The sequence below is a fragment of the Acanthochromis polyacanthus genome, chromosome 19 (genome assembly GCF_021347895.1).
Source record: "Acanthochromis polyacanthus isolate Apoly-LR-REF ecotype Palm Island chromosome 19, KAUST_Apoly_ChrSc, whole genome shotgun sequence".
NCBI lineage: Eukaryota > Metazoa > Chordata > Actinopteri > Pomacentridae > Acanthochromis > Acanthochromis polyacanthus.
The window spans coordinates 11,879,917-11,903,687 of record NC_067131.1 but is presented as its reverse complement, the minus strand read 5'-3'; the positions used below and the strand labels follow the sequence as shown (position 1 = coordinate 11,903,687).

The 23,771-nt window shown below is 39.1% G+C and overlaps 1 protein-coding gene across 1 annotated transcript in view; it reads left to right on the top strand.

The window, feature by feature from the left end:
- The window catches only part of LOC110958640 (protocadherin-15-like), a 209,603-nt gene that overhangs the window by 62,871 nt on the left and 122,961 nt on the right, over window positions 1-23,771 (top strand). The window contains exons 7-11 of the mRNA XM_022205268.2: window positions 2,443-2,562; window positions 3,442-3,552; window positions 7,523-7,693; window positions 19,212-19,320; window positions 21,446-21,558. Coding sequence (XP_022060960.1) covers window positions 2,443-2,562; window positions 3,442-3,552; window positions 7,523-7,693; window positions 19,212-19,320; window positions 21,446-21,558 — 624 coding nt within the window. The remainder of the gene's footprint in view (window positions 1-2,442; window positions 2,563-3,441; window positions 3,553-7,522; window positions 7,694-19,211; window positions 19,321-21,445; window positions 21,559-23,771) is intronic.

The following is a 23,771-nucleotide window of genomic DNA, read 5'->3' as shown; positions in this document are numbered from 1 at the left end:
TTTCTCTCACAAAATTTGAATCAAACTGAATATCTTTCTGAAGATCTGTCTTCGCTTTTCCCGACTAAAAAGAGAGTCATCTTGCTCTGCAAGTGCAGGGAGAGGGAAATGAAATAAAAAATGGATTGAAAAATGTTTCCCCTGGTTCATAAACCACATTATCCTAGAGGCCAGTATTTAATCTTCAGTTTATTTACATGTCACGGACAGTAGGTATCCTATATTGTGCATACTATATATATATATACATATATGGACTGCATACAAGGTTACATTGGTTGAGATTTTTTAATGTGTTTTCTACTAGCTTTGAAATTAAAACGTTGGGAAACAATAACATTAGTAATAACAATAAATGTTATTTATATAGCACTTTTCAAAACAGATGTTGAACAAAGTGCTTCACACTGGCAGCAAATGAGTCATTAAGTTTAAAAGGCAGAAAAAAACAGATTTGCATAAAAAAAGCAGTGCAGGATATGAAAGATAAAAAGATATAACAAATAAAAAACCTATCAAATACATTTCCAGGGTAGGATGGTAAAAAGATTAAATGAATAAAATAAAGGACAGTTTAAGAAAATTAAAACTCTCTTTAAATATGTTTAAAGAAGGGATTTAAAAGACATCACTGACTTGGCTGATCTGATGTCCTCAGGCAGATCATTCCATAGAAATAACATTAGATCATAGATTTAACCTAAAATCAACATAGGATATAACCACAGTCCATGTCTGAATACTGTCTGCAGCTAATAGAACACTGGTTAGCTTAGCAACTGTGCAAATAGATAGATTGTTTTTATGAGTGTTCCTTGTGACAGGACAGATTAAATGCCATTTTCATATAATTGCATTGATCACCAATAACTTCAGGAGGCCAGTAAACTAAAATGAAGCGTCTGCAGCAGAAGCAGCCTTGTCACTGTGGTCCTGTTAAAGCAGCAGGAAACAGGCTGTTACCTGAGAAACAAAACACTGACAGATGGAGTCCGAGCATTCGAAGTTCAATACACTTATTTGTCCGCTCTTAATCACATTTGCTTTCTGTATAATTAGATTAGTTGTGGTTTTTTGGTACAAAACATTACATTAGTTGGGAATTGTCATGTACAAGCTGTCAACCAGCTACAATAGGTTACAGGGTTCAAAAAAATATTGCATGGGCATCCCCAGTTTCACCTCTACTCGTCAGGGCTGTGAGATTTGTCGTCTGGGATGGTTGAAGGATGGCACGTGTAACTTTGAACCTCAGATCACTTAAACATTCACATATCTCTTCCTGATTGGCTTTACTGGGGATTGGTTCATGTGTTGCTACACTGTAATAAACTGATATCAGCATCATACATTGGCCATTGGCCGACCGGCTCTCTAAGTAATTGGAAAACCCATATCATTTGGCCATTTCTTTATGCTACTGTACGTTGTTTAGCAACAACTTAGCGATTACAAGAGTGATGCTGACAAGTAAAAATTTCAGATTTAATGAAAACACTCTTCCTGTAGCCCATACGTTAGATTAGTTTGAGCTGAATAACAACATTGGTGAGCAATAATTCGCATGGGCATTGTGAAAAAGAATAATATTAATTTGAAAGCTGCTTGCGTAGCTGGCAAACTGCTCACATGCTGGTTGCAAAAGTTGGCTGCAAAGTCCGCTGCTTTTGAAATGACTTTATCACTCGAAATATACATACCGAAGCCAATTTTTTAAAATGTATTCATGTATTTCAAAGGCAAACTAACATTAATGTCAAAGTAACAAAGAAAGAGGAGGTTCAGCAACACATTGCAGCATATTAGATTGAATTATTTGTAGTTTGCTCATTTATTTTCTTAACTATATACTGTGAAAGGAGTAGGTGTGAAAAGCACGGAATTCTGCCTACAGCTCTTTTGGTCAGTGCTGTAATGCGCTTTGACACTGACTCATTATTTCATAACTGTGAGCATTTGGACCACCCGATTTTCGACTGTTTCTTGAGCTGGAACGATGAATTGCAGCAAATATTCCCACTAGTGAGAAAGACTGAGGCGCGGACTCCAGACAGACAGAACACTGTGTTAAACTGCGCTGCCTGCGTTTCATTTATTTCCAGTGTAACTGAAGGCACACAACCAGCTGCCAGCTCATCTTCCTCCTCAAGCCCCGTCTGAGAACAATAAAGCTAAAACTGCAAGTCATTTTCTGTTTGTTTTGTGGAGACAGTGGGGTATCGAGATCCCTTATAGCCAGATGCGTGTTCACTTTTTAATGCGTCCTGCCCTCATCTCTGCACACAGCAGATGTTTGCATGGCGCTGTCAGGAAGACGAGGCTCGGAGTACAGGATAGAAGCTGTTTAATGTCAGTGGTACAGTGAGTTTGAGAGTGTTTGACATCATGTGCTGAGAGATTGCAGACAAAGATGCTGGAGAAGTTCTCTGTTGTGTTTTTCAGCTGACACCGGTCGGAACTACCATCTTCTCTGGCTTCTCCGGGAACAATGGGGCAGCAGACATTGATGACGGACCCAACGGACAGATAGAGTACACCATCCAGTACAACCCTAAAGACCCGGTAGGTTATCCATCTCCCTGTTCATCTCTGTCAAACTAACCTAGCCAGATTATGAGCTCATTATAGGCTAGTGGTTTAACCTCAGTCCTATGACAGTTAACCAGAATTTAATTTCAGAAAAAAAGAGCAAGAATTGAGCAAAAATCAAACACAATTCACACAGAAGTACTTCTATTTCCATATTTATTGCTTAAAATTGAGATCATAGCAGCATTTGGGCTCAATATTCTATTAGTAGTAGTAAAAAATAGGCTACTTTTGATTAGGATTTTGACTCTAATTGCAATTACCGACCTCATATCACATCATTCCAGAGCTTCGGTTTCTCCACAAAAATATTGCGAAAACATGTGAAGGTTTGGACTCTTTGCATAAGTTACAACTGACCTCAGGAAACAGACGGACTAGGTCTTCATTCTTCAAGGATTCGTTCATTATTAGCAACATTTGCATAATTTACTTTCTTCACAAAATCAGATTCAAGACACTTTCTCTAATCTATCATTCTCTGTGTTCCCAAGAAGTTTTAATGACACGAGAAGACCTTGAGTAATTGTGAGAGCACATAGTAGTCTGTTAGTTTGAATCTCAGCTCTCACTCACTTCTGTTTGTTTTACTGGACTCCATTCTACAGTTTGTCTGTATTTCTTTGTACTACATTTCTTTTGTTCTAGTATCACCCTGCTAATCAGACCATTATTCTTTCGATAAAGAAATAGCCTATTTACTGTAATTTGATACACTTACAGTCACTTCTACAGTGATGCAGCTGTAATTTCTATACTTAGTGCACATCTAGAACTCTAAAAATGTGACAAGCAAACTGTTTGCTCTGGAGGCTTCTGATGGTGTTTGTAATGTGTCTGTATGTGTTTCAGACAGCCAACAGAACCTTTGACATCCCGCTGACATTATTTGGCTCCGTGGTTCTCAGAGAGAGACTCAACTACGAGGACATAACACGATATCTGGTCATCATACAAGCAAATGTGAGTGGCTTGTTTTTATGTTCCTGCTTTTGTATTCATGCACCTCTCTGTGCAGCAATTTAGGGAAAGGGAGGCTTTTCTTCTCAGACCTGTTATAAAGGATGACTGCAGAAAATAAACCCTTTTCTGACTGAGTGGGAATATAGTCTGCAGCCCAGAGTGTTGTTACTTTTATGTAGATTTTTATCATCGTGGTGACTTTAATGTGCCTCAGCCTTTCTGACTATTTCTGCCGTGTTGGGTCAGCCTTAAGGGATCTGTAAGAGCATCCTTAATTATCACTAATGGTTTTTTTTGTTTTTAATTTAATTGTTTTCCTTCTCTTTCCCAGCACTCTGTATTTTTTATTTATAAAAGTGGTTTATAATATGGTTGATTCACTCAAAAGGGGAGGCACACTCATGGCTGGTAAAGTTTGAAGGATCTGAAACTGAGGCATGACAGAAAATTGTTTGCGTTGCCAGTTGCGCCATTAAGGCTTTTTTGTTTTGACAGGAAAAACCTTGCTTACAAAAGCTTTAGTTCTCAACAAAGGATTCTGACAAATATTCATATGTCTCAAGGCCCATTTACCCTAAAAGCATTATTAAAAGTCAACAGTACACTGAAAGATTAATGTGTTTCTGGCTGCTTGAAAGGCTGACATATTCACTGTTCATCTGAATGCAATATTAAGAGTGTTTGAGTGGCTGGGAATTTGCTGAATATTTATTGTTACCGAGGAGTTCGGCTCGCAGACCGTGTGCAACCAGTGAAAAAACAAAACAAAACACTGAAATGTATATGGCTGACCTTTTAGCTTCACTGTTACAGGAGGCAAATAAATGAAAACGGAGATAGTTTTGAGCTACGTAAACTTGTGTCCTTAAATAATTTATCTAAATTACAAAATCTGTTTAATTTTTTACTATTAGGTATTTCATCATATGGCTTATGTTTCACAGCTTTAAATGCAAATGCTAATGATTAGAAGAGAAATAAATGCCTCGGTGTTTTGGGAAATATGCTGTTAGCGTTCTTTATGAGATATGGATGAGAATCTCAATGACACTCTTATCTCTTTATGATAAATACAAAGCTAGAACCAGCAGCAAGAGAACCTGATTTAGCCTGCAAGTGAAGTGTTGCTAGTTCTGTTTAAAGCTAGCAAAATCTATTTATCAGTACTTCTAATTCTCACTAATTGACAGAATCTATTCAGATGTTTATGCTAAGCTAGGCTAACAAAGTTTGGTTGTAGATTTACATTGGACAGATGTGAAATCCTCAGCAATAAAAAATAAGTCCCCGAATGTCAAGCTGGAGTCAAATCAAAAAGTGCTGAACTTTTTTATTTTCTTCCTGTGACAAACAACAAATGTGGTGATGAAATAATCTACAGCTTGCAGTTTGGGCTTAGTTTGAATGAGGGGCCTTTCTTTACTGTGAAGACTGTGGCTTTCTAGTTAACATATCCCCAATTATACTGCAGCACATGGGATATATAATTAGATTATTTCTGGTTTTAGTTGCTGCTTGGGATTAACTGCTTTCCTGCATGGTTATGAAAGATGCCCTGCAAAAACATCCTGCAATAAGACGTGTGACGTAGCATGTTTTAAAGAGATTTCACTGTCAGGTGAGCATACTGTAATGCAGTGATGTCATATCACCATATGAGCGTTTCTTAGGTGTAGTTAAATAATAGTAAATCAGACACTTCAGGAAGACGTACTCAAGGTTTTATTCTTAAAGTTTGTGGAACCTTTGAAAGAGTGGCAGAAAGTTCATTTTATCTGAAGAGGAACAAGCACTACCTGATATGCAGAGACACACACATCTAGACGACTTGCACAAACGTGAAATAGCAGATATTATCTGCAGAGGGCTTTCTCCCTCTGAAGTAAAGCAAGTAAAGGGTGGATATGTGATGGTTCCATTGATTATTCAGCTGTAGAGAGTTTGAGATTCCTGTAGTTTCCCTGATTTGGCTATTTTGTTTGGAGAACTTTACAAAATGAAAAGTGGTTGTTGTATATCTTCATTATCTTTAAATGGAAAAAAAAACAAAAAACAAAACTGAAAACACAGCAGTTACATCGACCTTTCAGATGAATAGGAGTGTTAACTGTTTCCTGTGAATTTGCTGAGCAGCTCCCTTTGTAATTGGACGCCGGATACTTCACCACGAGCAGATCAACAAGTGGACAACAGCACTGGATTTAAAAATGTGTGCACACACAAAATAAGATGATGGCGCTTGGCCTAAGGAGAAACAAAAGTTTGGGAGAAGCTTTACTTGCAGTTTCTAAACAGAACTCCGTGCTTCTTATGAGCTAGTTATATTGATATTTTATAAGGGCCTCGCTGAAGCCCGGCTATTAGTGCTTCAGGTCTGTTGAAGGTCTTCTTCTGAGTAAAAACTTAATAGTGTGTGAGGCTATCCATTTTGTATGTAACAAGGTCATAAATTTTGGTTTAGTGTTTTTTTTCTCAGGCCTTAAATTGCTACATAATGCGCATTTACAAGTGCTCGCTTATTCAGAGAAAACAAGAGCTGCATGTACATATTTGTTCGAAAAAGCCGTTATTCATGTAGTTTTTAACTGATATCTGCGTGCTACAAATATTTTGATTTCATTGTGTTACTATTATGGAGACTTTTGTGTGCCACCAATACATGTAAGAGTACTGCAAATGAAATTAACCAATAACCCCTTGAATAAACGCAGTTTACAGTTCAAGCTAACATAGATTTTTGAAACTGACAGTTTGGAAAATGAGGGCAGAGTGGTGTAAAGAAGAGAGTCAAACCTTGCACTGTGTGTGGTTTGGGGTCAAAGCAAAACTGGCTTCAGTTTCAAGATAATTAACTGGCGATGTCAGAAGGTCATTAAAGGATTCCGCTGTTCAGACAATATTTTCAGAATCCTCAAAGACTCTCCCACCCATCCGGATGGAAAAATAATTTCAAACATTGCTGGTTAATTAACCTTGAGAGAAAGCGATAGTTTTACTTTTGAAATATATGCTTATACCTGAGGGTATTCCATGTAAGCGCACAAGGAAAACGAAAGCAAACCATAATTTTACCGCCATATAGGAGCTTTCGGTTAGAACGACATGTTCTATTAGAGCAAGAAAAGTTACTTTTAGCAGCTTAGAGTGAAATGTTCAAGAAATGTTTCTCATAAAATAAGGTATTATGAAAGAAAATATGTAAAAAAAAAAAGTATGAAAAAGAACTGAAGTATTTAATTTGTCATGATGTTATCTGTATGTAATCAACAGGTGTGAGAATACAAACAATTATAATAAAACATTGTTTTTGTGACTAACACAGAAAATCTGGTCTTTAAAATCAGATAATTAGTATGTTTGTTATTTTTAAATTGAATTACACAAGTAAAATACAGCTGTTGAAATTTTGGAGACTCGTACATCTCACTGAAATACAAGAAAAATGGTTCATTATCATCTATTTAATATCTATTAAAGCCCTGTAAGCCTGGAACACCTGAAAGGGGATAAATATTATTTGCTAATCATTATTGTTTTCTGAATTATATTGGCCCTCACAAGCAGCGACAGATGGGAGTGGGAGCACTGTGATGTTATGATTTCCAAATTGTCATTCAAACTTTATACTTTAATTAGAATTTATTTAATCTGCCGCTTCAGTGTCTGTTTTTCTTGAGTTTTGCTCGTGCCAGTTTAAAAGATATAATGGAGTCCATTACAGTGTATTAACGGACTTGCTCATCATCATTTCTTTGCTCTTGATGAGCTGTAAATGGAGATGAATGTGGTACATATTCAAATAGCCATCAGCTTTTTTTTAAGGCTGAGAGTTCCCTCACAGTATGCTCATCTGACTTTCTGAAACTGCTCCAAGGTCGTGGTCACTTTCGTTTCCAGCCGCAATTCAAGTATCCAAATAAGAGTGTGCAGTCTCAGCCAAAAATACAATAAAAGTTCTCTCTCCATCTAGGATCGAGCGCCGTATCCAAGCAAGCGCCGCACAGCCACCACCACCCTCACTGTGGATGTTACGGATGGGGATGACCTGGGTCCCATGTTTCTACCGTGTACGCTTGTGGGAAACACCCGTGACTGTAGTCCTATCACGTACAGAGCTAATGTGCTCGAGCTGACAGACCCGGTAAGTGTGTGCCTCTTATGTGCTCATCCTTTATATTGTATTGGAGTTGTGCATATGGTGCAGAGGGCAGATTTCTATGTGTGCTTTGCTGCATTACTCACTAACCTTCAGTGGAGTGTGCAGCATGTATGCTGCTCTCGATTCTACACTTTTGCACTTTTGTGACATGGAATATTTTCGGCACTCTTCACAATTTTACGCTTAGATGAGGGTTGACAGTCAGACCTACTCTCATAGGAATCATCCTTACAGTTTTGCTCTTGTCTGCCAGTTTATGCATATCAATATTTAACTGTTCAGAATTTCAAGACCACAAAGAACTGATGTTACTCCTGTGTATCCACTCACTTTAGTAATATTTCACGTTATTTGTCAGCCCATTGGAATCCAGTGAAATTGAATTCTCTTGGCAGTTTGCAAATGGATTAGAAACTTCGGGGAAATCATCCAACTTTATTCTGGCGACTCTCATATTGCTCGACTGCGTCACCGCGGATATCTGCTTTTTTTAAAATCTCTGAGCTTTCAAGCAAGGTACAGCAGTTCAGATAGCAATATGAAACATTTATTTAGTCAGTTTTAATACGCAGCTAAGTAATGAGAACAGATGCTAAAATTATCCATGTGGCCTCAAAAAATATGCGTTTTTGTTCTGTGTGTGAACTCCGGCAGAAGCTATGTCATGTTTTCACAAAGCAATTTATTCAATTTTATTTATTTTGCGTGGATAACAACTGAACCTGTCTCAAGATGCTTGTCTTAGAAGGAAGCAGATGAACTCCTACATGCATCAGAATAACATATTACCATACATGCAGCGTCTATACACAATGTATACTAGATGACTTTATGCATACAGATGGTGCATGATGCATGCAAGATGGATGGAATAAAGAGGAGGTAGCACTGGAAGAATTAATTGTACGCCAGCTTAGTGGGTATACAGAGCGCTCATGAGGTTACTGATATGAGGATAAGCAGAGCAATGAGGCAGAAAACGATGTCAATGATAATTGTTGTTTATATTACCATTCGGTGGCCTGGCACACAGTATGTATATTAGATGTATCATAAGCAGAGAAGAGATTGTGCAGAACGGTTTGGCTGGAATAGGCAGCGGTGGGTTTTTGCAAGTGGATCAGATGAAAGCAGCAGCATCCCACTGTGGATATGTACTGGGGTGGGAGGAGAAGAAAGCAGACGGAGAGAGTGGGCCGAGCTAAGCTGACTGATATGTAATGATAGGTTATGGTGAGTTAGCGGAGGTCAAACTGAGTGGCAGAGGACACAGACAGGTTGATATACGGCAAGGTAACAGACAAATAAAGAGCTTAACATGCATAAGTCAGTGTCTTTAGCCAGATATCTCACTTGATACACAGAGAAAAAAGAGGTTAAGGGTTGACTGGCATGTTGTGTGGGAGTTACAGTGCTATGGGTGTGGGATCTTGATTTGTTAACTATAGGATGCACACAAAAGCAGTATTTTTAGACGGCTTGATAGTTTGTCTCCTTTCATGATTTTTACAAGAAGATTATTCCACAGGACGAGGGCTCCGTCTCCTGTCGCGATTTATAGCGTCATTTGAAACGAAAGCAATGATATTTTAATGATAAGAAGTTTTTAGTAGTCACATAATGTGGTCTGTGGATTGATGAACTTCATAAGAAAGATTTTATTGTGTCTGTACAAGTGAGGGATGGAAAGTGTTCTTTTTTTATTGTTTTGAAAATGTCTTGTTTTGGCTTCTGAGATAACACTTTCTGCTCATGTAACATTTTTACTCATCTCCAGAGAGAACTGAAAATCTCTTTCATTGCAGTGTAACAAGCTTATAATGCCGTACATCACTTTTAATGATTAATAATCTTGCAAAAATGCAGGAAAAAAAATGCGATTCACATGTACAACATTTTTTCGAAGTGAACACGTGTTACCAATGCTGGAGAAAAAGGTTGCTTTGCATGCCGTAGATGATACTGTTTGCGTTTTTAAAGGATTTTCATACGTGTCTCCTCTCTGCATTGTGTAAACACAGCCTGCAGGTCAACCCAGTTCAGCCATAAAGTCCCAGAAGTTTTGTCACATTGCTGTCATTGGATGCTGAGTTACTAATTACTTCATGGTTGCACCGAGCAGCGCTGAAGATTTTGTTCAGGAACGAATCTGGTTCGATCAAATGGTTTCTTTTTGGTGATTTTTAAAAAATTAAACGTAGAATGAAGTGATTTTTTTTTAAAGCTGTGATTTGGTTAGGTTATTGATGGAACAGCATGCCACAAAATAATAGCTTAAAGACTAATGGAAAGCTTAAATACTAATTTACAATTTCTTTCTCTGATTAATAGTGTAATTTTGGTAACTTTTTTAAAAAATAAGGTGTGTTACAAACCCGCAAGCGAGCTTTGCACTTCAGGGGGTCCTGCTGGTAAAATTCTGTGTTACATTTCTGACAGATCGAGCTGTAAATCTCTTGTGTATGAACAAGTGTCATTAGATCGAGTCGGCAACACTGTGGTACATGTTTATGCTTACACAGCTCTATGCACTTTAGCATTTGTATCTTTGGCATTTAGCTGATGCTGTTATCCACAGCAACTTACAACACCACTTTGTAAACGAGACAAAGTTGCTGCAGGGAAAATCCTCAACTCTGACAAGTCAGCAGTGCATTCATCCCTTGCCACACACAGACACACATGCACACACACACCCTTGATGGTGACAAGCTAGCAGTGCGCTCATGCCTTAACACCCCCCATCCATCTACACACACACACACACACACACACCCGCAACAGTGTCAACCCAGCAGAGCAGTCATGCCTAACTGGACATTGTCTACTTCATCTCTTTATTTATACTGAGATCTTTGTCACATGCACACACACACACACATATGCTCACTTTACTCCCGACACACTGCCTTCAGACCTTTATTTTCCCCATCTTCCCTCACTCACACATTCAGTCTTACAGTCATTCACTCACACACAGTCCCAGGCAAGAGAGACATGCTGAGGAACGAGAGGAGTAAATCAACTTTACACCTCGTGGTTTGGAGAGGGAGCAAGTGCGCGCAGACAAGGACAGGCTTTAAAATGGAGAGGTAGTGAGAGGGGATGATATGGAGGGGGAGGGAGGGGTTAAACATGGAGAAAGATAGCGGGGAGGCAGACTCGCAGAAAGAAAGTTGTGCTGGGAAAATTCTTGAGGGGCTTTAAAAATCTGAAGTGATGTATAAACCACGCCGCATCAAACACAAAGATTCTCTCTCGCTTGTCAATTTGCTCCCAATACAGAACTGCTGCTGACTCCAGCTACTTCTCTGATTCCAGCTTTTATGATCTCACACCGTCACGGCAATAAAAATAAATTTAAAAAAGTGGAGTCGTACAGACAAAGTGCGGTTGCTGCCCTCTGCTTTCTGTACGTTCAGTTTTCAGTGGCCATTGATGATTTTTTTTTTTTCACACTGTGATCTCTGTTCACTTCGGAGGCCAAGATCTGTGCAGATGTAATATTAATGCTCATATTCAGGAATCCATTTTCATAATAGATATTTTGATATAGCAGGAAAAATACAAAGACGAGATGCCATGCAGTTCTGCTAGTGTCACAATCTTTGTGTGCCGACTCACTGGTTGGGTTTACCAATCCTTTCCATGGCTGTTATTTTAAACCCAATTATTTTACCCAATCTTACAGGCTTGCTTTTATGTGATGTCATCCATTTCTTTTTTTCTTTTTTTAAGCATTTTTTTAATTGTGCGATTGTTTTTTAACTTTATTTTTTAGATTCTTCATTTTATTGTCTTTTACACTTTATTTATCTACATATGTATTTACTTATATATTATTACCACTATTATTATATTTTTTTTTTATCATTGTGTTTATGGTTTTACCCTCTCTTTTTCCTTCATTTTACTTGGATGTGGAATTCTATTATCTGGCGTTGCACTAATACATTTTGAAAATCTTTTACCATTCTTGTACTGACTAGTCTTCTCTTGCTCAATGTCCTTTATGAATATCTTTCTTTTCTTCTTTCCTTGGTCTATAAAGCACCTTGTAAACTCTGCTTTTAAAAGGTGTTACATAAAGAACAATCCAATCAAAAAAAGTTGCACACTCTGACATATTGTTGGACTGTCTTTAGCTTTGAGTATGGCACACATTCACTGTGGCATTATTTCGATAAGCTTCTGCAATATCACAGCATTTGCTCCTGTCCAGAGTTGGATTCATTTTCTGTCCAGATCTTGTATTGATGATGGGAGAGTCGGACGGCTGCAGAAAATCTTCTCTGACACACCATACTCCCACTCATTCACAATGTGAGCCCCATGAATCCTGTCATTTTTATCTTAGAACATGCCCATGCCATCAGGGAAGAAACACTTAATTGATAGAAAGACCTGGTCATTCAGTATATTCCAATAGTCAGGTGACCTCATTTTTTGGGCACATAATGTTGCTGAACCTAGACCAGACCAACTGTAGCAACCCCAGATCATAACCCTAACCCCCACAGGCTGGTAGGCACTAGGCATGATGAGTGCATCATTTCATCTGCCTCTCTTCTAACCCTGATGTGCCCATCACTCTGGAACAGGGTAAATCTGGACTCATCAGACCAAATGGCCATCCAATCTTTATGCGCCATAGCAAATTGAAGCCTTTTTTCCCCCCCTGATAAGCCTCACTGATCAGTGTTTTCTTTACTACACAGCTGTTCAGTCCTAATCCCTGAAGTTCACTTTGCATTGTGCATGTGGAAATGCTCTTACTTAGACTATTAAACCTTCTTATATGATTTCACTAAATGTTTAAGCGATCTCCAGTCATGATCATCCAAGTGTTTGTTCCAACAACATTTGCTCCTCAAAGATGATGGTTCACCCCCTGTCCTTCAGGTTTTACTAATGTGTTGGGCAGTTCTTAACCTGATTTTAGCAGTTTCAGAAATCTACTTGGTTGTTTTCTTGGCTTGATGCAGGCGAATAATTTCACCCTTCTGAGACAGATAAACATCCTTTCCGTGACCACAGGATTTGTCTTCCGACAGGGTTGTTTACGAAATGAGAAGCTCCTCACCCCATCAGCTGGAGTTAAATAAGTTGTTGCCTGCTGAAATATATTCATGAATGCAGTAATTATCCAACAGAAGACTCTTATTACCTTACCCATTTGCTTAGTTAAATCTAGGTGGAAACATTTCTTTTGGACAGGCAGCGTATTATTATGATTAAAAGGCCTATCATATGCACATTTTCAAAGGGCTACTAGAATATGTTTACATGCTTAATTTCCCAGTGATTTCGCTCATGCTGTCCATATCTGCAAGCCTCACAAAAGTGAGACAATGTTCGGTATGCACTGTAACCCCATTTCTATGAATACAGAGAGAGATATAGCCCTACCAGAAGTGGCACAGCTAAGGAGTAATTTAGACAGTGAGGAAGCTGCATATTCTTTGTTTGAGAGCCAAACTAGCTGATAGACAGGCACTATGCAAATGTACTACATGGTGATGTAGATAAGTAAGGGAAGGAAAGCCTGGACTTCAAATAAGACGCTTCGAGAAGCCGTGTTTTCTATGCTAGACAAAAAACTCTCTGCCCTTTTTTTTGTTTTGCAGACCTTTTACATTCATAAAAAAGCACTAAGCACACTGAAGGAAAAAGCACCAGAAACCAGCAAGCATGATATTGGCTCTTTAAGGAAACCATTGGTGAACTTTGGTCTTTGAGTTGCTTCACGGGAAACACAGAAGCAAGTGCTTTTGGATCTTGATTTTACTGAAGACTAATATTCATCAGTTTTTACCATAGTGTTTTTTTTTTTTTCAAACATAGACTAATTATTTTTTTACTTAATTTTGATGCTTTTCATAGTAGTATTATTAATAGCAGAGATCTACACAAAAACGTGTGCCAGTGAGGTCCACAGCTCAGTGATGCAACTTGCATTTTTCATTACATACCTACTGTAGAATCCTCAAAACATGTGTGATTCTTTTCATATCATGTGTCTCTGAGCCCCTGGACCATTTCTTCATGCTTGCCTTCTTGTTTTCTGTTAAGAAAACTTTTACAGGATGTCTTGCTCATACTGTACATTATTATGTATGCATCACATTTCCTAAATATAGCGCCACACAGGACCAGGGTAATGCATCTAGCCTAATATCATTGTCAATTCTCCCCATGAATCATCCTAATATTTTCTCATTTTCAAACATTCCCAGAATGCATGAGAGTGATCTACATTTTTCTCACCACACATCCCCCAGCGTGACAGTTGTGTAGATGAATATCTACTCCCTACTCTTAGGACTAATGAAAAATCTGACAATATTTTTCCAACGTATTTCCTTCCATAGCCTGGAGCTGGTGCTTGTTTGCGGTACCTTACATACACTGAGCCAGTCATCTGCAGATATTTTGAGTGCTATTCCCTATTTATCTCTAATGTGCAGCGTCGAGGTTCTTCTTATCGACACTAACGCTCAGTAGAACACTGCAATCAACTCTGCCAGCAGTGTTCTTGTACGCTTTGCACAATGTCACAATCGCCCGCTTGATTTCATTATTTCTCTTGAAAGTTCACGTCAGCAGTAATTGCCTGCTCCACAGTGCCGCACCGTATGCAGCACTAAACATGGAATGCGCATTTGCACAGACTTGACTCATAAAAAGTAGAGTGACCCCACATTTCCCCATCCCCCCCTACGGCCCTGTGATTCGCTTACTGCCAATGTAGAGTTCTCATTAGAATGAATGAGTTGGCTGTGTGTTTTGAGGGCAGTAATTGGTGTGCGCAGCTCCATAGGAGGTAGCTGCACTTCGAATGGTATCAGAAGTCCAAGAACTAAGAAGCTGGAATATGCAGCAACTAGCATATCCGTCAAGAGAAGAAAAAGCACTCTCTCAAAAGGAAAGAACTGGCCGTGCTAATTGTGAAATGCACCACACAAGAAAAAGTGTTTTCTTGAACAATCATTTCAGATCATTTAAGTTAATGTGCACTCATCTATTCAAAGCAGCTGTCTGTCATTTTGATAGCTAGACACACAGATAGGAAGGTAGGTGCATGGGAGAGACAGAAATATGGCATGAATGGAGAGGACAGCAAGGAGCTGCTGTTCCTGTTGTATGTATGAGAAAGATGGGGAGGTGAAGTGAGGAGAGGAGCGAGCGAGGAGGAGAGTCAAGGCACTATAATAGCGTGAGTCCTAATCAGACTGATAAGATATGACAACCTCAGAGCCTTAGAGCCAACGTAACTGTTCTCCCTCTGTGTCTCACTGCCTCACATACACACCGAGCTGCCGGTCGTTTATGCCGAGGAGTCGGCTGTCAGGCCATGTTCACACATACGCTTCAAAAAACGCTGCTGCCTCTGCAACTCCGAAATTTATAGCCGTGAGAGAAAAACGGATTATTGAGCAGCATCGTAAACAACTCGCCCAGGACCTGACCGGTCATTTAGTTTATCATTACGTAATGCTGGCAATTGATTGCCTACAAGTAGCACGAACAAAGCCTCAAAGGCCACAACTTTATTTCGCTGCTCTTCTCTGCACTCACTACAACTTTCCACTGCAGTGCACTACCTTGTGAAATGGCCATCTGTTATTTTTTCATGTGATAGGGGAGCGTCGTATCTCTGATGCACTCACGAATGTCTTGCCATGCACTTTTCGTGGAGCCCTGCACTTGACACGAGGGCTCACCTGACCAAACAACCTCCGGGTTTTTTTTTTTCTGCCTCCTCTATTGATCTCTTCTCTGCTCCTGGGATCAGCCACCTGCCAGCACAGCTGCTGCTCATTTGCTCATTAGCTCCTCCACTATATATAAAAGGCAGTTTGGCAGCCGTTGTTGCAGTGTCTGAACCATTAATGTCTCCTTGATACCTGTTGATGCAAGTGCGAATGCTGATTCGGCAGCATTTGCTTCCTCGATTGTGTCGCCCGCGCGATACCAAGAGTAAACCTTTGAAAGTCCAGCACATCAAAAGCCTTTCAGTGTTGCCTGCCCTAGTTGCTGTATCATCTCGGGGATCTTCATACTCAGCTTGCATGATTATGTGAGTTCAGCTGTGTCATCCTCTCCTTGACTGATCTGGTTTTACTATACTAAAGACAGAGACGGAGAAAGACTGAAAGATAGATGGAAAGAAAGCTTGGTAGTTTGCTTATTTGAACCCCTGTTGTGAACATAGAAGAAGCTGAAAACAACGATATAAAAATTTACATTTTCTGCTAAAACAGGTCATTAGAATACACAACCTGTCTTTGGCAATTGAATTTCTGCAGATAATGTGTATAATCATTAGCTGAACTCCTAAGTCAAGTAGGGTATGTGAGTCAGTAAGTACAATAGTAGGGCTCTGACAAAGCCAAATACACTTCAGTCAGAATATCCTTTGTGCTGTCTCTCATAATGAATAGCCATGAGCTATACAGCACAAAGTAATACAATTACTGCGTGCATAGCTGTAGACAAAAACTACAGTTAGTACAATGTGTGTCCAATCTGAAGGTTGTCTAAAAGTTCATTAAACATGCTAATAACTTAATGACTGAAGTGCTATACAGTCAAAAGCCCTCTTTGAAATCGTCTTCAGTGTGAAGTGCTTTGCTTTTAGTGCTTTCTGGAAAAACAGCACAACCATATTTTCTCCACAACGGTTGAACCTTTAGAAACAGTTACAAGTGTCAAGTAGCCTCATTTACATTGCTTTTTTTTTTTTTTTTTTTTTTAGCAGTAAGGAAGGTTAAACCCCTAATGGTGTGGATAATGAAGGATCAAAAGAGTGCATGGCAGGATTATGAAGAAATGTGTTATATTAAAGTCTTTTGTGCTGGCCAACTTTGTCAAATTTTCTTTACCAAAGGCAACCACAGTTAAAGGCATTAGAGGAGATTTAATTTCCTACGACTTTGAACGTAGCATGCGCATGCGCACATACAACCTCTCCCTCACCCCCCTCTAACCTCCCCCCTCTTAACATTTACGAAGAAACGCCCCCCTCCAGAAACTTGCGTAGCACTCCTGAAGTTGTCTTTTACGGCTGGGTCCCCCTGGATCTTTATCTGCCATTATGTAAAAAAAGATGAGCAAAACAAGTCGCCAGCTAACTACGAAGCTATACCAAAGCAACACATACAGAAAACACGTAAGTCCAAGGCGTACGTAATCTACGTAACTAGGCTTCAGCCGGAAGATTTTTGATTGACAGGAAAGGGAGCAAACCAAACGCCTCGGTCCGAGCGCATTGATTGGCTGATGTTTTTCAGGTCCTGCCATGTCCACAGTTATTTTATTTTATTTTTTAAATTCTTTTAGAGACCATACATACAAGTCCACTAAAGGTCAGTATATTCATTTTATGTGAATCAGACAAATTAAACAAAAAAAAAACATCCTCCATAATGCCTTTAATCTGACAGAAGCATTTCACCATCTCTACTGGCTAGAAGTAGAGAAAAATGTCTTCTGTGTAGCATGACACAGTTTGGATGTCATAAGTTTCCAAAATACAAAAAAAACTAAGTTGAATTTATGTTTTTAGTAATTTTTACAAAAATGTTTAAAACCTGAAATTAACATCATTTATCTATATGCCCACAGATGTTACCAATACAAAAAAATGTGACTGTACATACTATGTATATTTTATATGACTACTTTGTTCAAATTATTTCCACACTTTGTCTGCTTTGTGGAAACGAAGCCTGTGTTCAACCCAGTCTCGGAGAAAAGTCACAGAATTTTTGTCATATGACTTCACTAGTAGGTTCCTAGTCTTCAGTTTGCACATTTTATTTTTTGTTTATTTAGAGGGGATCTAATTTGTGAAAATGGCAATATATATATATATATATACATATAGACAAAAGTCATTTTGATGACATATAACAATTTTAGGTTGAAATGTGGTTATTTTTCCTGAGAAATTCAATAGTCACGCATGATTAATTCACGTTAAAGTCGAAAACCTCTTGGTTGTCTCTGTTTTCACAGTTCCTACTTCTAATAAATGGTGTATTTTTTAAATTTGATTCCATCAAGCCTTGGGATTCAGAGGGTTAGAGAACTGTTGTTGATCCATCTTGAAAAAGCGATCAGCGGTTGTCAGAAACATAGGTACTAGCACTCCTACTGTCACTTGCAAATTGCATTTTCCTGATTCTTACACTGCTTTTGTGTCACTACATACTTTTCTTTTTTATCCATCTTGAGGCGTAGCGTAAAATGTTGTCAATAACAGAAAGTGTAGTGATACTATCGCAGTGTTCTCAGTGACCCAACTGTCTTTCTCAAACGCCCCCCCTTTCTTCTTCTGCTGCATTTACACCTCTCTCTCCTCCCTGTTTGCCCTCAACTCCTGGCAGATTCATCTCCTTTCTATACATTTACATCCTCTTTTATTGCACTTCATTACTCGCCACAGGAGAGATAGCTCAGTGATTTCTTGTAGATTGTAGAAGTGTAAAGTATTGTATCGTAGCAGGTGTAGGAGCGTACAATCGTGCAAAGGTGCGAACGTGTTTCAATGGGAGAGCGCTCAGTGCTGCTGTGTACAATTAGAAGCCGGTGCTGTCTCGCTGCTTGTGCTTCGTTGTACATTTTATATGTTTACCGACAGTGCTTTTTATTCTATAGATATTTTTCTCTTGCCCTTATACAGGCCATAGCATATTGCACTGTTATAAGTCAACATTATAGCCTGACCACTTCGCATACAGATGGAGTCCCACTTGCAAGCTGTGTGTGTGTGTATATATGTGCAGTAGATACACATACAAACAGGTACAATATGCTGCATATGCACAATAGAAATAGATCCTAATTTTTATTGTGGGCGATGACTTTAATTACTGCGATAATTCCTCGTCTTTCCGGCGTAGACGTGCGTGTGAGCCCTTCATGTGATTTAAAGTGTACTTGAGTGTGTTTTTGCTAACAATTGATTTTGCTGTTTTGCTGTTGAACTCTCACTTGCTTTGGCTGGCGTGCTCACAGCTTGTTGTTACATCAATAAACAGCAAGGCTTTTTTTTTTCTTTATACCTTAGAACAACTGAGTTGGACAGACAACTGAGGATAATCTTTTAAAATTTTATATGGACCTTTCATATTCCTTCCTGTTTTAGCCGTCAGTTGAAGCAGCGGCTGTTTTTGTTGCACTTGTTTGTTTTAAACTAAGATTAAGATCTCTTATCCCACAAATTAAAGCTGGCAGTGCATGGTAGGAAGTTGAAAGTGTTCCAAGTTTGCTTGTTTGTCCTGTTTTTGCTTCTGTCCTTTCTTGTTTTTGTTTTTTTTTTTACACAGGAAATGGAGATGCACATAAAACGAATACACTGTCGGTTTGATGTCAGTTGTTAAGAACCGTGTCCCATTGTTCCCAGCGGTTTACTACAACTCCTCTGGTTTGTCATATTTGCAGGATATGATTATAAGCTGTTCAACTCTAATGCTGTAACTGGTTTTGTCTCCAGATTAAGGTGAATCCCCTCAATGTGACTCCAACCATACAAGCTGTGGACCAAGACCGAAACATACAACCTCCCTCTGACAGACCAGGGATCTTATACTCCATCCTCATTGGTAGGTTGAACAGTCATGGGGTTTCAATTTTTTTTGCCAGTCAGATATTATATACAGAAATATGGTATGTATTTGTCCACCAGCTACAGAACTGACTGATTTGTTGCATGGGTGTGCAACCCGTAATGGTTTGTCAGTGATTATGGCTATGAAGCAGAGAGAAGTGCCGTAATCATGAAAAAAGTGAATAAAAACAGACGTTTAACCTGTATATATAGATATTATAGATATTTAGCTACTTATATTTTAAGTTCGTTTCCACACCTGTCTCCTATTTGCTTTCTGAAAACACAGGCTGCAGTTAAGTTTTAAAAAAGTCTTAATTTTTGTCAGGTGACTGTTTGTCCCACATGACTCACTCATGGTTTTACAGTTGCACTAGGGAGCACAGATTTTTAGTTGATACAAGGTGTTTTTGGCAAAATTCTGAATGAGACAACTATAATAAAGTGATTTTGATTTGTTTGGAGTCAAAACCAGATCTTCCTCTTCTTTCTATTTTTTTTTACAAGCTATTTTTTAAATAATTTGTCCGGACTTGTATAATATTGCAATAAAATGACGTGGGATTTTTAAAATGTATTCATTTACTTGATCACTATTACAGAAGCATACACATTCTCCCTGCTAAGCAAGGGGCTATTACATTTAATTAATTTTAACAAACACCAAGCAAAATCTTTGTTAAAAAAAATGAAATACTTGTATTTGAATGTGTGAACAAAAGTAAAACAGAGTCCCAAATTCTGTCTCTTTAATTTTAATCTGATTTGTGACTCATTAAATAAAACATTATATTTAACAGATTGTTTACAAAGAACAAAAAAAAAAATACTATACTGCACCAGCAGCAAGGTCTATATTTGTTCACATTGGCCTTCATGGAATCAGATTTTGTCAAATGCAGGTCTGTGGTCCAACTGTTAATTGTTTGATTAGGTTTCTAAGGCTTGGATGGAGCCACTTAAATGTGTGGATGTAGGATTAACTCGTCAGATTAAAATGTGAAGCAATTAACAGGATAGTTGATGCCAGTCTGCAAAGGATAAGATGCTTCAAAAATTACAGAGATGGAATTATCTGCGCATTAATGCCTCGTAAGTAGTTAAGTTGTAAGGGGTTTAGAAGGACAGTAGTTGCTGCAAGATGTCTTGATTACTGTTGGATGCAGAGTCACAGAATGTGTGTAGTCTGTAGAAATCTACTGACATGACTTGGCACAAGCTTGATTGCATTTCCTAGACTCCTCCTGTGAAACTAATCTCCGTCTGAGTAAGGAATATTAGTATGACAAATGGCCAAAAAAAAAAAAAAAATCTGTTAGAACTTTGCATCTCATGCAGTGTTTCTGATTATAAAGTGAGTAAATGAATAAAAATAGCAAAACCTCTGATGGTCAGTTGAGGAAGATTTAATATGAAATGCAGTGGTACTAGTTCCACTTCATCAGACTGTTGAGACGACAGTGTTCTACAGCGAATTATCCCATTATTTTAGACTGCTTGGATGCCCTACTAGCCTAAAGGTCACAGTAGAAACCGTTTAACTGCAATTACCATGTTTGACCTTTTGTAGCACGTCATGCCCAACTCACTCTTTCTGCATTTCTTCTCTACCTGCACTACCGCTATCAATAAAGGCACAAATGACAAATAAAATAGCATTAAAAGAAATGTTCCAAGTAGAAGATGGAACAATTCACAAGATAGTGGAAGAATTTGCACTAACATCCATAACGACAGCAATCCTCAGTCGGAGCCGACCAATCAATACAAGCTATGGGAATGTTACATACATATACGAAAATGCACACTTGTGACCTGTGTTGCTGCTTCTCTCACCAGAACTTGATTTCCCCTCTGAACAATGCAGCATCTCATGCATGTGTGTGCGTCACTATTTGTCAAAAGTAATGATGAGAAAACAGAGCATTAGCCATACCTTTACCCCCTCCTCCCTTCCTTTTTGTTCTTTCTCCCATGACGTACACCAAACAAACATATATTGATTCTTAAACCAATTACTGATGTTTCCACCTCTCTCTCACACGCAAGCTGATTTTGGTTTACGTAAGTGTTTTGTTTTTGCTTTGTTCTTACCGTTTGCTGCCTGCTCTCTCTCTCAGGCAAACCAGACTCCTATGCAGAATATTTCAGCTTGAACAGAACCACAGCGGAGCTCCTGCTACTAAAGCCCATCGACAGAGAACTCTACCGCCGATTTGATCTGGTTATCAAGGTGAGAAGCGCTGTAGCCGCAAACGCGACAGTTTTAACGCGATTTTCTTCCAGCGTGTTTCTTATAGAAGCGCAGAAGCAATCTGTCACACCACTGTGCCACTCTTAAAAAACAAGCAAAAAAATTGAATAAACCAGCAGTCTTTAACCCTCAGGTATCCATGAAGCTGTAAAACAAACCTGTAAGCGTAAATGAAGACTGAGTGTTCCTCTTTAGCTTGTTTATTTGCTGCTTCCTGGTATTCGGCAATTACAAGTAGCCTGCCCTGAACATATTAAAAGGCGCTAATTGTGAAGCATTAGAACTACCCCATGCTGTAGGTGTTTTTGTCTCAGTGAGGCCAGTAAATGGAATTACACCACCAAACCTACATTAGGTTCCACTCTACTGAAATTGAAAATGGAATTTCTCCTCTGTGGGATGTTTCTTGCTCTATTTGTTAACGTCGAGTGTTGTGCTGATCCACCCATCCACCCCAACCTATGCAATTTTGTGGCCTTACACCTACACTCACTGGCCGCTTTACTAGGTCCACCTACGAAATCTAATGCAGTCCAATGCAACAGCTCAGTCCTTAATCGTGATTGTTCGTAAGGCATGTGGCATAACTCTACTTTTTGTTTGTTATTTAGCTCATAGTCGATGGTGGTGCCAAAGTGGACTGCTTTGCGTTTTTTTCCCCACACCATTAAAGGTATTATGGAGGATGGTTTTTTTGTTTAATTTGTCTGATTCACATAAAATGAATATACTGACTTTTAGTGGACTTCTATGTATGGTCTCTAAAAGAATAAAAAATTTAAAAAAGTAACTGTGGACATGGCAGGACCTGAAAAACATCAGCCAATCAATGCGCTCGGACCGAGGCGTTTGGTTTGCTCCCTTTCCTGTCAATCAAAAATCTTCCGGCTCAGGCCTAGTTACGTAGATTACGTACGCCTTGGACTTACGTGTTTTCTGTATGTGTTGCTTTGGTATAGCTTCGTAGTTAGCTGGCGACTTGTTTTGCTCATCTTTTTTTACATAATGGCAGATAAAGATCCAGGGGGACCCAGCCGTAAAAGACAACTTCAGGAGTGCTACGCAAGTTTCTGGAGGGGGGCTTTTCTTCGTAAATGTTAAGAGGGGGAAGGTTAGAGGGGGGTGAGGGAGAGGTTGTATGTGCGCATGCGCATTCTACGTTCATAGTCGTAGGAAATTAAATCTCCTCTAATGCCTTTAACATACGTGAAGCAGACAGAATTCATGACAGAGCTGCTGTATTGGACCACATTCCATTTTATGGGCGCGCCTACAAAAGTGTCTCTTGATGTGCACGTCAAATCATCTCCTTCCCTACTTCCCGCTGTGATTATTACAGCCACAAGAGGGCACTGTCTGGGTGAAATGTGTGTAGATCTGGAGAAGCTGCTAACACCAGTGAGTTAGGGGTGTATTTTTGTGTGTGCATTGTCATGTTTTTCAGATTACACACAGGGAGGTTGGGAATAAAATATTCACTGCGTTTGTAATAGGCACGGACATTCCTCAGAACAAAGCTGAAAGAGAAAGCCAAAAGCCTTCCCGAGGCTTAGAGGGAGAGACGTGAGGCAAAAATACTGTGTGATGTATTTCAGTCAAAAATCATTCTCCTTTTCAAAGTGAAAACTCAGTCAAATCTGGGCCCATGGACATGAAACGTTTAATGACATCATTCAGTGTGACTCACAGACACCATTATTTCAGCTGTCCATTGCAAATAAATGTCTGTAAATCTACCTGGACATCGTGGGAAGAAGTCGCTCTATTTCATGTTTTTAAGATTTCAGTGTCAAAATATGCAATCATAAGTGTCTGTATGAGGTGCGATCAAAAAGTTCAGAGACAAAACTCTGATTTAAATTTCAAAGTTCTTACTGTGTGCAGCATCTGCCCACTCCCAGCACTTTCGCTACGATTGAAAATCTCGCCGGAAGTCCCCCTTTGTAAGTGTGTTCAGCACCATCTATGAAGTGCACTGGATCTTCTCCACTGTGTCAAAATGGCAGTTGCATTGAGCCACATTTGGCAAGTAGAGCGGCGTGGGGAACGGCAATAGTGTTGTTGCATGCAAACAAAAAAGCAATGTTTTCAGTCTCGCATGAGCGTTGTCATGATGGAGCACCCAACTGCCATCACACCACAGTTCAGGTTGTTGGTACCAAGTGTTCTCCTTCAGACCCCTCAAGACATTG